The sequence below is a fragment of the Danio rerio genome, chromosome 24 (assembly GCF_052040795.2).
Source record: "Danio rerio strain M-AB ecotype USA chromosome 24, GRCz13ab, whole genome shotgun sequence".
Classification (NCBI taxonomy): Eukaryota; Metazoa; Chordata; class Actinopteri; order Cypriniformes; family Danionidae; genus Danio; species Danio rerio.
Window position 1 is genome coordinate 9,870,264 of NC_141044.1, and position 17,757 is coordinate 9,888,020.

Here is a 17,757-nt window from a genome sequence, read left to right on the forward strand (position 1 = left end):
CAGTATGTATCGGTTTATTCTTTAGGATCTTAGAGGAAACTTTCAGGCAGTCTAGAGTTCAGAATTTGTTCTTTGATCTTCTCACTTTGCTGCATGCCTGCTACTGTAAGCCTCCCTACTTATTTGATCGATTTCCAGTATCACTTTTACGCTCTTTACCTTCATTGCATCTCTTCACTGGACCCTTTTTTCAGTATTTTCTCACTGTTAAAAATCATACAATCTGATTCACATATATATTTACGCACTTTTTTGGACATCACATTATAACAACGGATTGTTTTTATTGTTTTATACACTTGAATGTGTAATTCTGCTCTGTTTGTTCGGATTTGTTAATACATGTATCATAATGACAAATTACAGTAAATGAATTCATTGCATATTTATTAATATGATTTGATTAGAAAAGACCATTTCACTGTGGTCATGATATTGGCCCATGAACATTTCCTGCTTGTTATTAAAATATTTCATAACTAACAAGATGCAATTCAATCATAACTTGATGTTAAAACAGCCATCATAACATTATTTATTAACATGTGGCTCTTTTTAATTTCTAGGAAGTTATAGAAATTAAAAATGTAAAACAGGAAATGCGTTGGGACCATTGTTTTTGTTTACATCCCTCAAAATGTTCTATAGAGAAGATGTAGAATGTATTTCTCACTGTAACGTATTATTGGCATCATGCTAGTAACTGGCTTTATGACAGTTCTCTGTCTATGTTTTGATAATTCAAATAATCCAATCCTTGTTTTGTTTTTAAAAGCCGCCTTTACATTTAGTGGTCTTAGAGTAGCTTCTAGACTGAGCTTGTTTATTTGTGAAGTCATGCTGTTCCCCACAAACTACAGAACACAGAGAACCAAGATGACAAGAATACTGACACAGATGAGAATGGCAACAATACTATTCGTCAAAGTCCTGGGGTGAGCTACAATATTTATTACCATAATAGCATCATTATCAGTAATGACCTAAGTTACTATAAAGCCTGACAAGATGCATTCAGTGCATTCTGTGTAAAGAACAATTCTCAGTCTGAGTGACAAATGAATAATAATCAGTTATTAGATCCCCTAATATGTTATTCTGAGAACTGTGTACCAGCAATAATTTTCTATTATGGTCTGTTTTCACTGAGTGGTAAGGTACGATGCGCTTTTATGGCCGTTTCCACTGTCAAAAGGTACCTAAAAGCAAACTGTACTGTACCACTTTTTGGGCACCCTTTGCAAAGGGTACCAAAAGGCGGAGCTAGACATGCAGCTAAACACTATTGGTTTACAGAGATACGTCACTCGCTCCTGAACCCCAATGTTTTAAATACACAGCCGAGAAATTACACCGTAATAATATATACAAATAATAACGAGTCATGGTCGACCCAAGCTTAAACAAACCTTGTCATCGGCTTAACGAACAACCACAAAGCCAAGAAGAAGAGCAGAATCTGCCCTGTCCCCCATGGTTTTTTACAGGGCTGTCTAAAGCGTAAGCGGTTTCACTTTCTTGCTTGAGCTCGCCGCGCTTCTATATTTGAAATGACAAACTTCTTGAGCTAATGATAATAACGTTTGCGATTATTAAAGTTCTTCTGACATCTGATTCTGTTAGAAACAAACAAACACATGACTGACATATGAAAAAAACAAAGGAGAAGTTGAAAAAAACAAAGGAGCGACTTAAAACATGAGCAACCTGCCATGATTAACTATTATCATCACCTTTTGGACTATTATGAACTCGGAATTATTCTCTAACAGAGGTTAAGTGTGCTGGTGAAGATTAACGATACAGATGAGAGGTTTGCACTGATTGGGCTATATTTTGTGTTGTTTTTGAACCCACATAAGGACTAAATGTATGCTGTGTGTAGTTTTTCTGTAAGTGGTAACATATCAGAGACTGTAATGGGCTGTATGTGTTCAAATATGTTGCATTTATTTATTTAATGTAATCGCAGACGTAATTCATTGATCTGCAGTTATAATCAAATCATGTTCATAGAAAGGCTAGTCATGAACATATATACACAAGTATTTATGTGTATAAAGCGTCTGTTTTGTGAGAGGTGCTTCTCAAATGACATGCGAGCAACTCGTACAGCTTTACTTGACATTTTCTTGAGTCGTACACCATGCCCACCAAAAGAGTACCATTGGTACCCTTTTAGCAATGGAAATGCAAGCCTGATAAAGGTTACCTGTACCGTACTGTACTACTCATTGGAAACGGGCCATTAAGCTTTGTAATGACCAAAAAGGCACAATCCAGTTGTAGAATATAAGATTATTATCAGATAGGATGTCTAAGAAATTTACATTTTTCGTACGAAACTGTAACTAATGGATTTTTTTTTCTCTGACTTTTGACCTTTTAAGGTCATCTACTATGTCACAGCTCAGATCTCCAAGGGAACTCCACCACCGTCAGAGGAATCAACTGAGCGTAGAGATGCATCGCAGTCTTTCCCATCACAGGTGTCACAAATCAATGCTTCTGACCAATCCCAAAGCCAGCAGCAGGTTTCCAATAACAAATCAGATGCCCTCAAAAACATTGGCCTAGCCAACTTTTCTGGCACCCAGCAACAAAATCAGCTGTCTCGTTCAGCCTCACTAAAGTTACATCCAGCCTCTTCATGGGAAGAAGTTCCTGGTAGCCCAACACAAGGGAAGGTTCATGTGGTCAAGGCTGCTCAAGTGCAGGTTAGCATAGAGGAGAGGGTAGAGTCTCCAACAGCTGTTTGCTCACCAGTCTCTTTTGGAGACTCTGAACCCATCCTTTCTAAAGTGATCCCTGTCGAGACAGCTTTGACAAATCAAAAGCTTCCATTTGGTTCATCCAAGGTGAAGGAAAGGAAATTTGAGCAAATGGAGGAAAATAATGAGGCTTTTCTCAGTCCCGATTTGTCAGGAGAAGAGCCACCTCCTCCACCACCTGATAACTTTGCCTTTATGATAACCAACACCAAGGTTCAAGCCCTCTCCACTGGAGAGTACCATCAGCTTGTCAACGCCAAGAAAGGAAGTGTACAGACAGTGACTTTTGGCAACAAACAACCAAGTGCTTCTTACAGTGGCATGGCATCAGGAGGTGATGCTAATACCAATGGCCCTCCTGGAGCTGATAACACTAGTAAAAAGCCAGTTATCATAATCTTTGATGAGCCAATGGACATCCGTTCAGCTTACAAGCGCCTCTCTACCGTTTTCGAATGTGAGGAGGAGCTAGATCGGATGCTTGCAGAAGAAAGAATAGATGAGGAGAGTGAGGAAACTGAGGAAGAAGAATGGACGAGAGGAGAGAAGGTCAAACAGAATGGAGTTGAAAGACAGTCTGTAAAAAGAACTCTTGCAGATGTCACAGATGGTGAAGTCAAGAACTCTTCATCATCCTTACTGGTTGCTGGTGATGCAAAGCAAGATGGGAAGAAAAAGTTTAAGTTGAAATTTCCCAAGAAACAGCTAGCAGCATTAACACAAGCTATTCGGGCTGGAAGTAAAACAGGCAAAAAGACTTTGCAAGTTGTCGTCTATGAGGATGAGGAAGAGTCCGATGGCACTGTCAAGCAACATAAAGAGACCAAGAGGTATGAAATTGCTAGCTCCAAAACAGAATCCTCAAAATCAAATACACAGGAATCTAATGGACGAACTGATGAGATTCGTAAGAGCACCTACAAAACACTTGACAGTCTAGAGCAAACAATAAAGCAGCTAGAGAATACAATTTGCGAAATGGGACCAACGTCTTCGGAAGACACTGAAAGCCTAACGAATTCTGAAACTCAAGAAAACAAAGTAGTGGAGAATTCAGGCCACTCAGAGAAGGGACTTTCTTCCAAAACCTTGGTTCCTAGGTTGTCTGCTGCCAGTAAGGGTCCTAGTCTCCGAAAGAAGACCAAACCACAGCTCCTTCCTCGGCCTACCAACATACCAACTACAGGGGTCTCAGTAACACCAGTCGCTACCCACCAGGTCTCTCTTTAGCTCCTACTACCTTAGCAAAGACTATGGGTCTATTCCTCTTCTGTATAGCTCACAACAATTCCACACTGTCCAGGAACTTCTACAGATCCGTAGTCTCTCCTGTGGTGGAGGCTACCAACTCTGGGATCTGAACTTTTTTAACACCTTCACATATTTTTTTACAAATATGGTGTGTTTATTTCCTGAGTGGTGTTTTATGGATAGACATTTGTGTGTTCACTGATGGTGCTCTAATCTTGGGTTAAGGTAGCCAACCTCTTTCCCAGTCTTAGAACCGTAGTCACACATTGTTTCTGGTTCTTTTATGTGGGTTCTAAGGCGGTCCTCAAATGACTTTGTTAGTATTCTGGGTTTGCATGCTTCCTTACTCCTCTTTCTGGTATACATACTCTACTACAGTGTCATGGTGATACCACAGATGTGTTGTGCAAGCTTGGTCTTGCTGTGATTTAGTTTACAAACCACCTCAAATGTGGCTCTTTTTTGTTTCTTTCTTTTTATTCCTTTTCTCTTCTGTTTGGTTTAAATCCTTTTTGCAGAACGCCAACGTGGTCTCACCTACTAGTCGGATGCCAGTGCCAGTTTCTGTCAAGGCGCGGCAGCCATCAAGCACCTCAGAAAAAGAGAGGGCAACAAAACCGCAAAAACTACAGGACTCTCAGAGGCAGTTCCGCCAGGTAGTCATATCATAGTCCAGTCAGAAAGACACACACACCTAGCTATGAACTGAGGAAAGCTAGATCGTGCAGGGCATGTATTGAAAAGAAAAAAATATATAACAAAGAACCAGATGAGACCGAACGAACTGTTATTTGCCGAAAGGCCCAATGTCGAATGCCGTCTTTGAACTGTTGATGTTTTTTCCTGCTACTTTTTTTGAATGGCTGTGACCGAAGGCAACTGACTGTTATTTTATAATACCATCAAATGCTTCTGCATGTTTGCTTTGCTTGTGGCTTTGGTGCTGTGGAAGACAAACTAATTTTACAAGAGTGAAAGAAAGATATGTAAACACCACAGCTTACCTAACACGGTTGAATGTTTAGACTAGGGTCTGTTTAACTAAAAACTACTGACATCTAACCCCCACACATCCAATGCCTGTGACACTTCAACTTCCCTTGCAAGTCAGGATGCTTTTCTACTTGACCTATATTTGGACCCTTTCCCTGTTTACCTCTCGGAGGAATCCTTAAACCCTGGCCCCACTCTCCAGGGTCCGCAAATCCACTAAGTCCCCATAATCCTGTGGACGTCTCCCAAAATTGTACCTCCTCTATTCCTCCTGGAGCTTCCTTTGGTCTTGAGTACTGGTTGGTTGCACTTACATTGAACATTACTCACTCTAAAACTCATAATCCTTCCCTCACTTTCCCACTTCTTTCCATCTTCTGTTTAAAGTTCTGTATTCTGACTCTGAAGACAGATAGTTTTGTGTGTGTGCCTTTAGTACTGTCATGTATATGTATGTAGTTTCCATGTCTTTGATAATCTTTCATGATTAACTGTAGATTCCAGTAGGATAATTTTAAACATGCTTAGATGTTTTGGGTACTTTGAGATCCTTTTGTTGACAATCAGTGTGTTTTGGCATCTTTGTTTGCAGGCTAATGGAAGTGCTAAGAGATCTGGAGGAGATCCCAAATCCACTTCTCCTACCGTGCCTGCTTCTAAAATTCCCGCTTTTTCCACTAGTACGGGAAAAAGCTTGTCCCAGTCTGATTCTACTAATAATGTTAATTCTTCTTCTCCTTTATCTTCTTCCCTTCCCACCAGCAAATCCTCTATCCCTCCTCCTCGATCCAGTTCCATCCCCTCCTCCCACATCCCCTCTATTTCTAACGGTTCTTTAAAATATGCCCCTCCCACTCACAGCACTAAAGGCCTCTCTATTCCCACACAGACACAAAATGGTCGACCTTCCACTTCTTCTTCCTCCTCCTGTTCCCACTCCCCCTTGTCCCCGACTATGTTGAGTCAGAGTGCGAAGAGTATCCGTACCATTCACACACCCAGCTTCAACAGCTACAGTCGGCCGCACAACGGAAGTGCCGGTAAATCAGCTATACCAACGGTAACTGTCGCTAAGGATGCTGCGTAGACTGCTTCGCTGCTTTGCAACCATTTGTTTATCTCTCAATGAGGTGGTCACTCCTGATTTGCTTAAATTTACTTTTAAGTTGTTGATTTTATTTGTTCAATCAGATGATGTTGTATCAGAGTGAACTTTGTTTTGGCATGGCTATTGCATGTTATTATTTTCTCTTCAACTGAATGGCCATCATCCATTATTTAGAGTTGTAAACTTGAACCTCTGCAAAGTACCAACATATATAAAGATAGACTGATTTATTTTGAAAAGTAAAAGAGTATCTAGTTTAACTGCAGAGAGCAGGCTCTTGATCAAGGATTTTACAGAGCACTTCATTTGAAAAGAATATTTATTTTTCATACAAGATAAAGAAAGACTAAAAGTATTCGATTGAAAATAGTGAAATGTAAACAATGTTTTGGGTCTTCTAATGATTATAGATTATTTTTATTTAGCATTTTTTTAAAACATTGGTTGTAGCGATAACCAGAGTAAAAGTACTGTACGTATACTAACTTGTTATCAGAAAATGACAAACATCATATCTGTTTTCTTTCTTTCTTTTATGCACTGCCAACGTCTTTAAGATTTAGAATTATAAACCGACAACAGTTTTGCAGTGAACATTTGTCTGTATTTTCTGTAGTTGTGCCTATTTGCCAAAGTTTGTAATTACATCCTTACAACTGACTATATATACTGTGTTAGATAATATGTATATTTAGGATAGGTTAAACCAGGCTTAACCTATCTATATTGAAAATCCTTGATTCGCTCATACAGTATGTTGCTCTTAAATTAATGAGTATTGATGTCTAAATGTAAACTAAAACATTGTAGTGATTGACAAAATTGCTCTCTACTTCATATGTACATACTGTAACTTCTCTATTTCAGAGAGTGTCTTTAGTTTTGTTAACATATTGTACCAAAGTTTATTTCTATGCATGCCTATATAAGACTGTAGAGAGAGTCAGAATGTACTAGAAGAAAATCATGCTTGCACAGACCGTTTTGTAAATAAATAAAAAAATGTTTCCTTTGGTTTTGTATAGCTTTAATTGCAAACACAATCTGTGCAAAAGACGGTAGGTCTTAAAACAATAAAGTTCTGCATGCTTGTTGTTCACATGGCCTCTTGCCTATGGTTTCTCCACTGCAAGTGCTTCTATTAAACGTTTTGGCAGATAGTTCCAGCTGACTTGTGTTTTTTTGTCTTCTTTTTTTTCACTGTTATATTTTCTTGTATACTTTTTACACAGGCTGTACCAGTCAAACATTTAAACACGAACCCACGCAGTTACGTTTTTTGATTTATTCAAAACACTGTAGAATGTCGCACTCATTGTGTTAATTCATAGATTTTATTCATATACAGTATTATTGTCAAGATCACCAGCGATCTAGGCTGTGCAGATCACTGGAAAGCATGCATTATCCCTTGTACTACAATTATACCAGCATATTAACTACAACTCCCTTCAGGCACCACACACACCTGTTCCGGTTTTATGTTGATTACACATACCCACAGCTGGGAGCTGTTCAAAGACTGACTACACCGACTATATAGACTGTTCTTTTAATGTTTTCTTCCCCAGCATTTTTTGGGGGGATTCCCTCTTGAATTCCCTAAATGGCGGGAACCAGATCCTCATGAGTTGCACCAATGGCCTCTGTAAATCGGTCAGATTTGACCTGAACATGACAGGAAGGTTATACATAATCAATGTCAAATACTCTACAGTTTTCTATAAGCATTATATTTAGATTTCAATTTGGGAAAGTTTACAGTCTATTGTTTAATTGCCATAACATTCAAATTTCCTTAGCAAATCATGCAAAAGTAATGTTACATTAATGTTGCGTTACTTTCTGGGCTGGGCTTACTTTTTTAGTAATAATAAACTTCAATTTTCACACAAATAAGGCTCTTCAGGCCAAAAGTGAAATGTGAAGTAAGTAAATAGTTGAATTTTTGTTGAAGGTGCAGCTCAAACACATCTTTCGCTTAGCTCGGTAGAGTACACAAATATTGAAGAAAAATATTTACAGTAAATCACCCTACTATAATTTTATGATTTTAAAGAGTGTAGTACATTCACATAGGCTACACTGACTTACTACAGGTAAGATTTTACTCATATTTTCATTCATATTTGTACATTATACAAATATTGAAGAAGAATATTTACAGTAAATCACCCTACTGTAATTTCATGATATTAAAAGGTGTAGTACATTTTACAGAACCTCACTAACTTACTACAGGTGATATTTTACTCATATTTTCATTCATCATTTTATAGTACACAAATATTTAAGAATAATATTTACAGTAAATCACCCTACTGTAATTTCATGATATTAAAAGGTGTAGTACATTCACAGAGACCTCACTAACTTACTACAGGTGAGATTTTACTCATATTTTTATTCAGATTTGTACATTACACAAATATTGAAGAAAAATATTTACAGTAAATCACCCTACTATAATTTTATGATTTTAAAGAGTGTAGTACATTCACATAGGCTACACTGACTTACTACAGGTAAGATTTTACTCATATTTTCATTCATATTTGTACATTATACAAATATTGAAGAAGAATATTTACAGTAAATCACCCTACTGTAATTTCATGATATTAAAAGGTGTAGTACATTTTACAGAACCTCACTAACTTACTACAGGTGATATTTTACTCATATTTTCATTCATCATTTTATAGTACACAAATATTTAAGAATAATATTTACAGTAAATCACCCTACTGTAATTTCATGATATTAAAAGGTGTAGTACATTCACAGAGACCTCACTAACTTACTACAGGTGAGATTTTACTCATATTTTTATTCAGATTTGTACATTACACAAATATTGAAGAAAAATATTTACAGTAAATCACCCTACTGTAACTTTATGAATTTAAAAGCTGTAGTAAATTCACAGAGGGCAGACTGACTTACTACAGGTAAGAATTTACCTATATTTTCTTTTACAGTACACAAATATTTTTGAAAAATATTTACAGTAATTTACCCTACTGTAATTTTATGATTTTAAAGGATGTAGTACCACAGGTGAGATTTTACTCATATTTTCATTCATATTTGTACATTATATAAATATTAAAGAAGAATATTTACAGTAAATCACCCTACTGTAATTTCATTATATTAAAAGGTGTAGTACATTCACAGAACCTCACTAACTTACTACAGGTGAGATTTTACTCATGTTTTCATTCAGAATTTTATAGTACACAAATATTGAAGCGGAATATTTACAGAAAATCACCCTACTGTATTTTTATGATTTTAAAGGGTGTAGTGCATTCACATAGGGCAGACTGACTTATTACAGGTAAGAATTTACCTATAATTTCTTTTACAGAACACAAATATTTTTGAAAAATATTTACAGTAATTTACCCTACTGTAATTTTATCATTTTAAAGGATGTAGTACATTCACGTAGGCTACACTGACTTACTACAGGTGAGATTTTACTCATATTTTCAATCCTATTTGTACATTATACAAATATTAAAGAAGAATATTTGCAGTAAATCACCCTACTGTAATTTCATAATATTAAAAGGTGTAGTACATTTACAGAACCTCACTAACTTACTACAGGTGAGATTTTACTCATATTTTCATTCATCATTTTATAGTACACAAATATTGAAGAGGAATATTTACAGAAAATCACTCTACCGTATTTTTATGATTTTAAAGGGTGTAGTATGTTCGTATAAGCCACACTGACTTACCACAGGTGAGATCCTACTCTTATTTTCATTCATATTTTTACAGTATACAAATATTGAAGAAAAATATTTACAGTAAAACAACCCTACTATAATCTCATGGTATTAAAGGGTGTAGTACATTCACAGAGACCTCACTAACTTACTACAGGTGAGCTTTTACTCATATTTTCATTCATAATTTAATATAGTACACAAATATTTAATAATAATATTTACAGTAAATCACCCTACTGTAATTTTTATTTTAAAGGATGTTGTGCATTCACATAGGACAGACTGGCTTACTACAGGTGAGATTTTACCCATATTTTTATTCAGATTTGTACAGAACACACATATTGAAGAAGAATATTTACAGTAAATCACCCTACAGTAATTTCATAATATTAAAAGGTGTAGTACATTCACAGAGACCTCACTAACTTATACAGGTGAGATTTTACTCATATTTTCATTCATATTTGTACAGTATACAAATATTGAAGAAAAATATTTACAGTAAATCACCCTACTGTCATTTCATGTTCACAACTGACATTTTTTCAACCGCATTTCAACGATGAAGCCTGGCCATATGCGGGCTGTTTTTCAACCTTTCAACATTCAACGTTGTACCAACCTTATTTCAACGTTCAAAACACATTTGTCCTTATTTCAACCTTATTTCAAGGTTTAAGGTCGGTCGTGCCGGCTGGGAACCGACGTTGCCTATAATGAGTTAACCGTTGTGAATGAGTTAAGGTAAGCACATTAAACAATGTCCAATCGTGCACTTGCACACTGATTCATCATGGATAATGTATTCAATCCCTGCAAATTTGAACTATCCCAGGTTTCTCTTATGAAGTTGTAGTCATGCTGCAACACGCAAAAACGCCAGCAGGGGGTGATATGCGTTAATAGGGATGTTGTAAAAACACTGGTTCTGTTATAGGATTTGACCATGTAATTTCTGTAAATACCTCCTACTACGTAAAGAGGAAGCATATGACTAAAACAGAAACTGATATGAGCATTCATACTACTCAACACTCAGCTGAGTTGGTCTACAGCCAAAAGAAGTCATTTATTTATCTTTAAGTCAGTGCACCGGATGCTTCAGTCTATAAACCTGTAAGTACCCATTTATATTTTTAAATAATATAAATGCTGTTTATGATGTTAATATTTTCTTTCTTTCTTTAATAATGTTAATGATACTGATTATTTTATTTAGCACAGATTTTCTAATTTAGCCTTTGAATATGCTACAAGATTTCCAATTTATTTAGTATGCGTGATATTTAATCATATAATTTATATTGAATAATTCCTTAAAAGTTCATAATATAAAAATATATTTGCATTTATAATCTTGTAACACTCTGTAAAACGTGATAAGATCACTTAATTTGTTGAATTAGACACATTGTTTATTTACTGAATAATTTTAAGGCAATGGTTTTACTCTCTCAAGTCAAGTTAATCGTTGTATATTGTTTTACATACTAATAAAAGAGATTATTAGATAAGACAAGATAGATTTATTTGGAAGAAACTGCACTATTTTGGCCATTGAGTAAAATGTATTGTATGGTGCATTGTAAATAAAATTCACCTCACTTTTTACATCTTCGGGTAAAACCGAACTTTCTTTTTTTTTCGTGAACCTGGATTTTGCATCTCTCAGTAGATTCATGAGAGTCTCAATGATCAATATGCTATAGAAGTACTTAGAGAGGTTTTCAAAAACATCCACACTAGGGCTGCACGATACTGGAAAACTGTGACATCGCGATATTTTGTATTTCTGCAATATATATTGCGGTATACAGTATCTATACAAGTCAAGCAAATGATTCAATAGCGATATTTAGAAATTATTTTTGGTCACATTATTTTAAAGTTCAACTTTTAGCAAACCATTATGACTTTTGCTTCAATAAACCCCTAATTCGCGCCTTATTAATAGTAATTAAGGTAGTTTAGGAATTGGATATAGGATTAGGGATGTAGAATAAGGTCATACAGAATATGTGCTTTAGAAGTATACTAAGCAGCAGGCAATAGCTCAATAACCACTGCATAACCCAACAGTCAACTTTATCAAATTAAATGTTATGTTGAAATGTTAAAGTTGAAATGAAATACATTTTAAGTGTACTCTGTTAAAATAGTTTGATTAAAAATACCCCAACATATAACCCAACTATAGGTTACTATAGTACCTTCCCAACTAAAGGTTATTTTAACCCAATGCATTGGGTTATATAATTTATCCCAATGCATTGGGTTATTTTGATTAAATGTTATTTTTTTTCCATTCTGGTATTACTATTACTACTATTTATTTTATAATTATGGCTGTGTAAATAAATAATTGTCTAAGCTGTGTCCTAAAGGTGAGAATGATGGCTGAATATCCCAAATATGAGTATCATTTATTTAAAAAAAAAAAAAAAAAAAACGTAGAGATGAACACGTGAGGTAGAGAAATCACTTTATCCATTTAATATAGACCGGCTATGAAGTGGGCGTTTGCATCATCAATAATTAAGAGTGCTGGTGAAACAGAAATAAAAAAAACAACAGGGAGAGGTAATTTGTTAAATATATATATATATATATATATATATATATATATATATATATATATATATATATATATATATATATATATATATATATATATATATTATTGCTCTAAAGCTTAAACTTTATAACGCAAAAACAAAACTTTGCACGAATATTAATACAGCGGTTTTGTGTCAGTTAAATCAGTTGACTGTTGAAATTGAAAAGTTTAACCCAACTGGTTGAGTTATAATATAAATAACCCAATAAAGGTTATATATAACCCAACAAAGCACCAAATATTTAACCCAACTGGTTGAGTTAATAATAAATAACCTAATAAAGGTTCAAAATAACCCAACAAAGCAGCAAATACGTCTAACTCAACCATTGGGTTAAATAAATAACTCAACATTTCTTAGTGTGTAGTTAGTTGACTCAACATTTACTGAAAGTGAATTCTACTCATATGAAAATTAAATACCTCATTAGCAGGGCCAGATGGAATCTGCGGATGGTTTTTTTTGCCATTTCTGCAGAGAATTTTGGTAAAAATCTGCAGATTTCTGTGGAATTATTTTGGGAGAATCGTAACTAAAGACCTTATTTATTGAAATAAAAAGTAATACCTTTTAAACTTTGATTTAATGTTTAAATTGCAAATCTAACTAGATTCACTTTATTTGGTAAACAAAGCAAGTCTCTCATATAATATATCTACTAAAAGACAAAAAAATATAAAACTGTACAAACTGTACTGTATATAAATCAAATGAAGATTTTCATATTAGTCAATAATAGTACTGTAATTAGTTAATAAAGTTAATAAAATTTAGATAATAATAGATAGATCAGTTAATACATTTAGATTTACACACATTTATTCAAGTAAATAAACAGAATTAAAGATGGGCTAAAAATCTGCCGAAATCTGCGGAATTCTATGGAAAATCAGCGGAATTCTGCGCACACAAATTCCGTGTGGGCCTACTCATTACTTCAAGTTAAATGGAGTAAGTTCACAGTACTTATATAGATTAGTTTTTGAACTTAAAGGGCTCTATTTTGACGGTCCATGCGCAGAGCGCAAAACGCAGGGCGCAAACGCTTTCAGGGCGCTTTCAGTTGCGTTTTTGCTAATTTAAGGATGGGAAAATCTGCTTTGCGCCGTGGCACATGGTCTAAAAGGGTTGAGTTTATTTTCTTAATGAGTTATAAGTGTGTTTTGAGAATAAACCAATTAGAGTCTCATCTCCCATTCCCTTTAAGAGCCAGCTGCGTCGCGCCAAGAGCACATTCGCTATTTACAGGACGCAAAGTAAGTCTAAATGGAAAAAATGAGCACTTCACTAGCAAACAGTTAACAGTTTTTTTTTTACAGAAAACTGTTAAACAGAGCATCTACTGCGTAAGAATGAGAGATAATGGATCACTTTCACATTCGCTCTTGGATAGGGAAACCTTTACGCACAGACATCAATTAGTCTATAAATAAATAATTTTGTTTGTTAATCGCTTACAAAACGTTTCAAAACTTCAGTTCTAATTTCCAGCAAACAAATAAATGAACAATAATAACAAAATGTGCTCAAAAACCTGAGTTATATCCTAAAACACATGCTGTGCCCCATATGGTCTAAAACCTGACAGGTGGGCAAATCTAAGCTTGTTTTTAATAAAACAAATATAAATATGGATATAATAAATAATGCTGCTAATAAAAATAACATTATACAAAAGCAAATTGTTATGAATGAACTGAAAAAGCCTCCAGAGATGAAGAAGACATAAAAGCAGTGATTTTTTATATTTATGTAGGCTAGAAAATAATATGTTTTGTAATATTTTAATACTTTATATTTATATCCTTTATCTATTCTTAATATATCCTATATATATCCTTAATATGTAAATTTTTTCATATGTAAAGATATTTGCCTATTGCTCTCTTGTGCGTATTAAGCAGTGTGTAAGCGAGGCGCAACTCTGCGCCGGAGTTTAGAGCGGGTTAGTTTTGGTCTAATGAAAAATCTATTATAGTTTCTCAAAATAGCAACAATGAGCAGTGCCCCTCAGAACGCCTTCTTTTTTAGACCAGAACGCCTATGGGTGCACATATGAGCGCTAATGCATTTGCTATTTAAACCGCGTAGCGCAACGCCTCAAAACGACTCTTGCGCCAAGCTGAAACTACCAAAAGACTACTGTGCCGCGTCTTGCGCCACACTGCGCCGAGTGTATGATAGGGCCCAAATGGTTTAATGCAATCAGTTTCCTCAAACATTTTGAGTTACCTTAACTTTTTGGGTTTTACAGAGTAGCAACTAAGTAATAGTGAGAATTGGTCCTTAAAGTGTTACCAAATGTATTCATTTAGGTTGAATAGAGCAGTGAATCATGCATAAAATGTAATAAACGAATTACAAGCATAGACACATGCAATGAATCAAAGATGTGTAAATGTAAAAATTACACTGCAAAGTCAACTCAGCATTGCAGATCTATGCGATGTGACTGATGCACACATTCCTATATCGATGCTGAAACAATATATTGTGCAGCCCTAATTCACACACACACAGTAACTTTCTTCAGTTCTTAATAAACTAACATTGCTAAAATCTGTCTGATACTTATTTTGACTCAACAGCTCAACGTCTCGAAGGACAGACCATGTCGAATCACTCCGAAGTGGGGATTTACCTGAGCTCTCACACAGAGAACATCCTGCTTGCAGTCTTCTACATGCTCGTCTTCATCCTCTCAGTCCCAAGCAATGCTCTGGCCCTATGGTTGTTCTGCCATCGCAACACCACCAAAACGCCTTCAAAAGTGTATTTGAAGCACCTGGCAATAGCGGATATGTCCTACATATTAGTGCTCCCCATGCGAGTGATCTATCACCTGTCTGACTGTCATTGGCCTCTTGGCGAAGTGGCTTGTCGCGTAGCGGGCTTCCTGTTTTATGTCAACCTCTACTGCAGCATGTACTTTATGGCCTGCATCAGCGTGGATCGATTGTTGGCTTGCGTTTTACCCCACAAAGCTAAAAACATGCGAAAGACCAGGAATTCCAATGTGGTCTGTGCGGTCCTGTGGGTCATGGTGACCATTTCCATGATGCCCGTCCTGTTCTCCAGAAGCCAAGTGACTAGAGAATGGCAGAACGTGACAGTATGTGAAAAGCTATACATAGAGACGTCTTCCAATCCCACTGGAGCACTGGTGTCAATCGCTGTTTCATTCCTCGTTCCTTTGGTTATTTTGAGTGTTTCTTATATTCTGATATTTTGGAGGGTCAAACAAATGACTTTTCAAGAACAGACGCCTGCACAGCGCAAGGCCATGAGAATGATTGTACTTACGGTGGTCAACTTTGTGATTGCTTTTGTGCCGTATCACATTCACAGATTGTTTTTTATCAAACAGCATGAGGACATGTCAAGGTCAGAATCAGAAAGACGAATGCTGTATCTGGGAAATCGTATTACCTCAGCTTTGACGTGCGTCAGTGGTGTGTTGGATCCTGTCATGTACTTCTTTCTGGCTAGAAATTACCAAGAGACCTTGCTGCAGCTCTGTGGAAAAAGCCCCAAATATGAGCAATCCACCACATGATCAGACTGGAAAGGTCTCTTGACATCTTCTCTGCTGTTCTTACGCAGCCCTCGGGCATAACTGAACTCAGTATCACACGTGAGTTAAAGTGAAACTGGAAGAGCTTCATGGAGTTCATCATTACATTCAGAAACATAGCACACACTTTGATTCCTTTCACAACAAATGTGAAACTCATATTTAGAGATGAGAGTGTGTCATATGACAAGGTTATTATCCCTCATGTGAAATTATTCTTCTTTTTCCAAAAATTCCCAAAGTGCTGTTCAATGTAGAGACATTGTCAACACAGTTTTAAACATCATACATATACATACACACACACACACTACCTGTTTTAGAAACAACAAATAGTAACTTAATTTCTAGTTGATTATTTGGTATCAGAAGTGGCTCACATGAAAGCCAAAGGCCTCTAGATTACAATTATTTTACCAAAATAAATATGATCCTGCCATGATTTTTAATTATTTAATTAAGTCAGTAAGGTCTGACTTTGCTTAGACAAAGGTCTTGTCACTTAACAGAAATAATGTACTGTATAAAATATAAAGTCATGGTGCAGTGGAAAAATAGTTAATAATGTGTATGACTCCCATGAGCTTGGAGGACTGCATGCATACATCTCTGCAATGACTCAAATAGCTTATTAATAAACTCATCTAAGGGCAAAGAAAGCTTTGGATTTATCTTCAGTGGCTCCTCCTTCATCTCACCCCAGACATGCTCAATAATGTTCAAGTCTGGTAACTGGGCTGGCCAATCCTAGAGCACCTTGACCTCCTTTGCTTTCAGGAACTTTGATGTGGAGGCTGAAGAATGAGGAGCGCTGACCTGCTGAAGAATTTGCCCTCTCCTGTGCTTTGTAATGTAATGGGCAGCACAAATGTCTTGATACCTCAGGCTGTGGATGTTGCCATCCACTTTTAAGGGATCAAACCCAGTCTGGCCATAGTCTGCACATGCTCATGCCATCAGGCAGGCATTACAGAAGCCTGAGGAGCAAATCAGTGCGGTATCGTGATAGTTTTTATCCTGTCATTATAAGACATGTGAATAATATGGTACACTCTCAGATATAAAGGTATCACTGTCACTGGGGTGGTACCTTTTCAATAGGTACACATTTGTACTTCAAGGTAATACATTGTAATATTGATACCTTAAAAGTATATGTTAGTACCAAAATTTTTAAGAGGAACACTTTTGTACTTTTTAGGTTCTAATGTGTACCCTTGAGGTATTAATAAGGACCTTTAAGGTACAAATTTGTATCTTTTGAAAAGGTACCACCCCAGTGACAGCTCGTGTACCTTTATTTCTAAGAGTGTATTTTAAATACTATTCAATAGCCAGTATGGAATAATAAATCAATAAATAGTTAAATTTGCACAAAATGTTAATATTATAACTAATATTCTGCAATACTTATTTAAGTATTAATTTATTCCTTTCTGTGATTTTTTTAAAAGACAAAAATAAATGTATATATTATATATATATATATATATATATATATATATATATATATATATATATATATATATACACATACATACATACATACATACATACATACATACATACATACATACATACATACATACATACATATATATATATATATATATATATATATATATATGCAGATATGCAGCTCCAAAAAAAATCATACACCTTGAAAGAATTGCTTTATTTTTCATATAAT

The 17,757-nt window shown here is 35.5% G+C and overlaps 2 protein-coding genes and 1 long non-coding RNA gene across 52 annotated transcripts in view; 2 read left to right on the top strand and 1 right to left on the bottom strand.

The window, feature by feature from the left end:
* Positions 1 to 7,294, top strand: part of si:ch211-285f17.1 — a 288,027-nt gene extending 280,733 nt beyond the window's left edge. For 21 of the 50 annotated variants that reach the window (XM_087309215.1, XM_087309218.1, XM_087309220.1 and 18 more), the window contains 4 exons: positions 861 to 935; positions 2,391 to 3,989; positions 4,541 to 4,678; positions 5,608 to 7,294. In XM_087309215.1, coding sequence (XP_087165341.1) covers positions 861 to 935; positions 2,391 to 3,989; positions 4,541 to 4,678; positions 5,608 to 6,102 — 2,307 coding nt within the window. In that variant the 3' untranslated portion in view covers positions 6,103 to 7,294. Of the gene's footprint in view, positions 1 to 860; positions 936 to 2,390; positions 4,495 to 4,540; positions 5,315 to 5,607 lie in introns of those variants that run through there. The other 29 variants (XM_087309237.1, XM_087309240.1, XM_087309239.1 and 26 more) reach the window with 5 other exon arrangements.
* LOC147831004 (uncharacterized) lies at positions 6,814 to 10,205 on the bottom strand. The gene is made up of 3 exons (XR_015524781.1): positions 10,164 to 10,205; positions 9,401 to 9,594; positions 6,814 to 8,299 (listed from the first exon to the last, which is right to left on the bottom strand). It is a non-coding gene; the product is annotated as an uncharacterized LOC147831004 (long non-coding RNA).
* Positions 10,206 to 10,863: 658 nt separating this feature from the next.
* si:dkey-96n2.3 lies at positions 10,864 to 16,718 on the top strand. Its single transcript, XM_087309278.1, has 2 exons — positions 10,864 to 10,991; positions 15,082 to 16,718. Exon 2 carries the CDS (start codon positions 15,105 to 15,107, stop codon positions 16,047 to 16,049), a length of 945 nt encoding a protein of 314 aa, XP_087165404.1. The 5' UTR covers positions 10,864 to 10,991; positions 15,082 to 15,104; the 3' UTR covers positions 16,050 to 16,718.
* Positions 16,719 to 17,757: the final 1,039 nt, after the last annotated feature.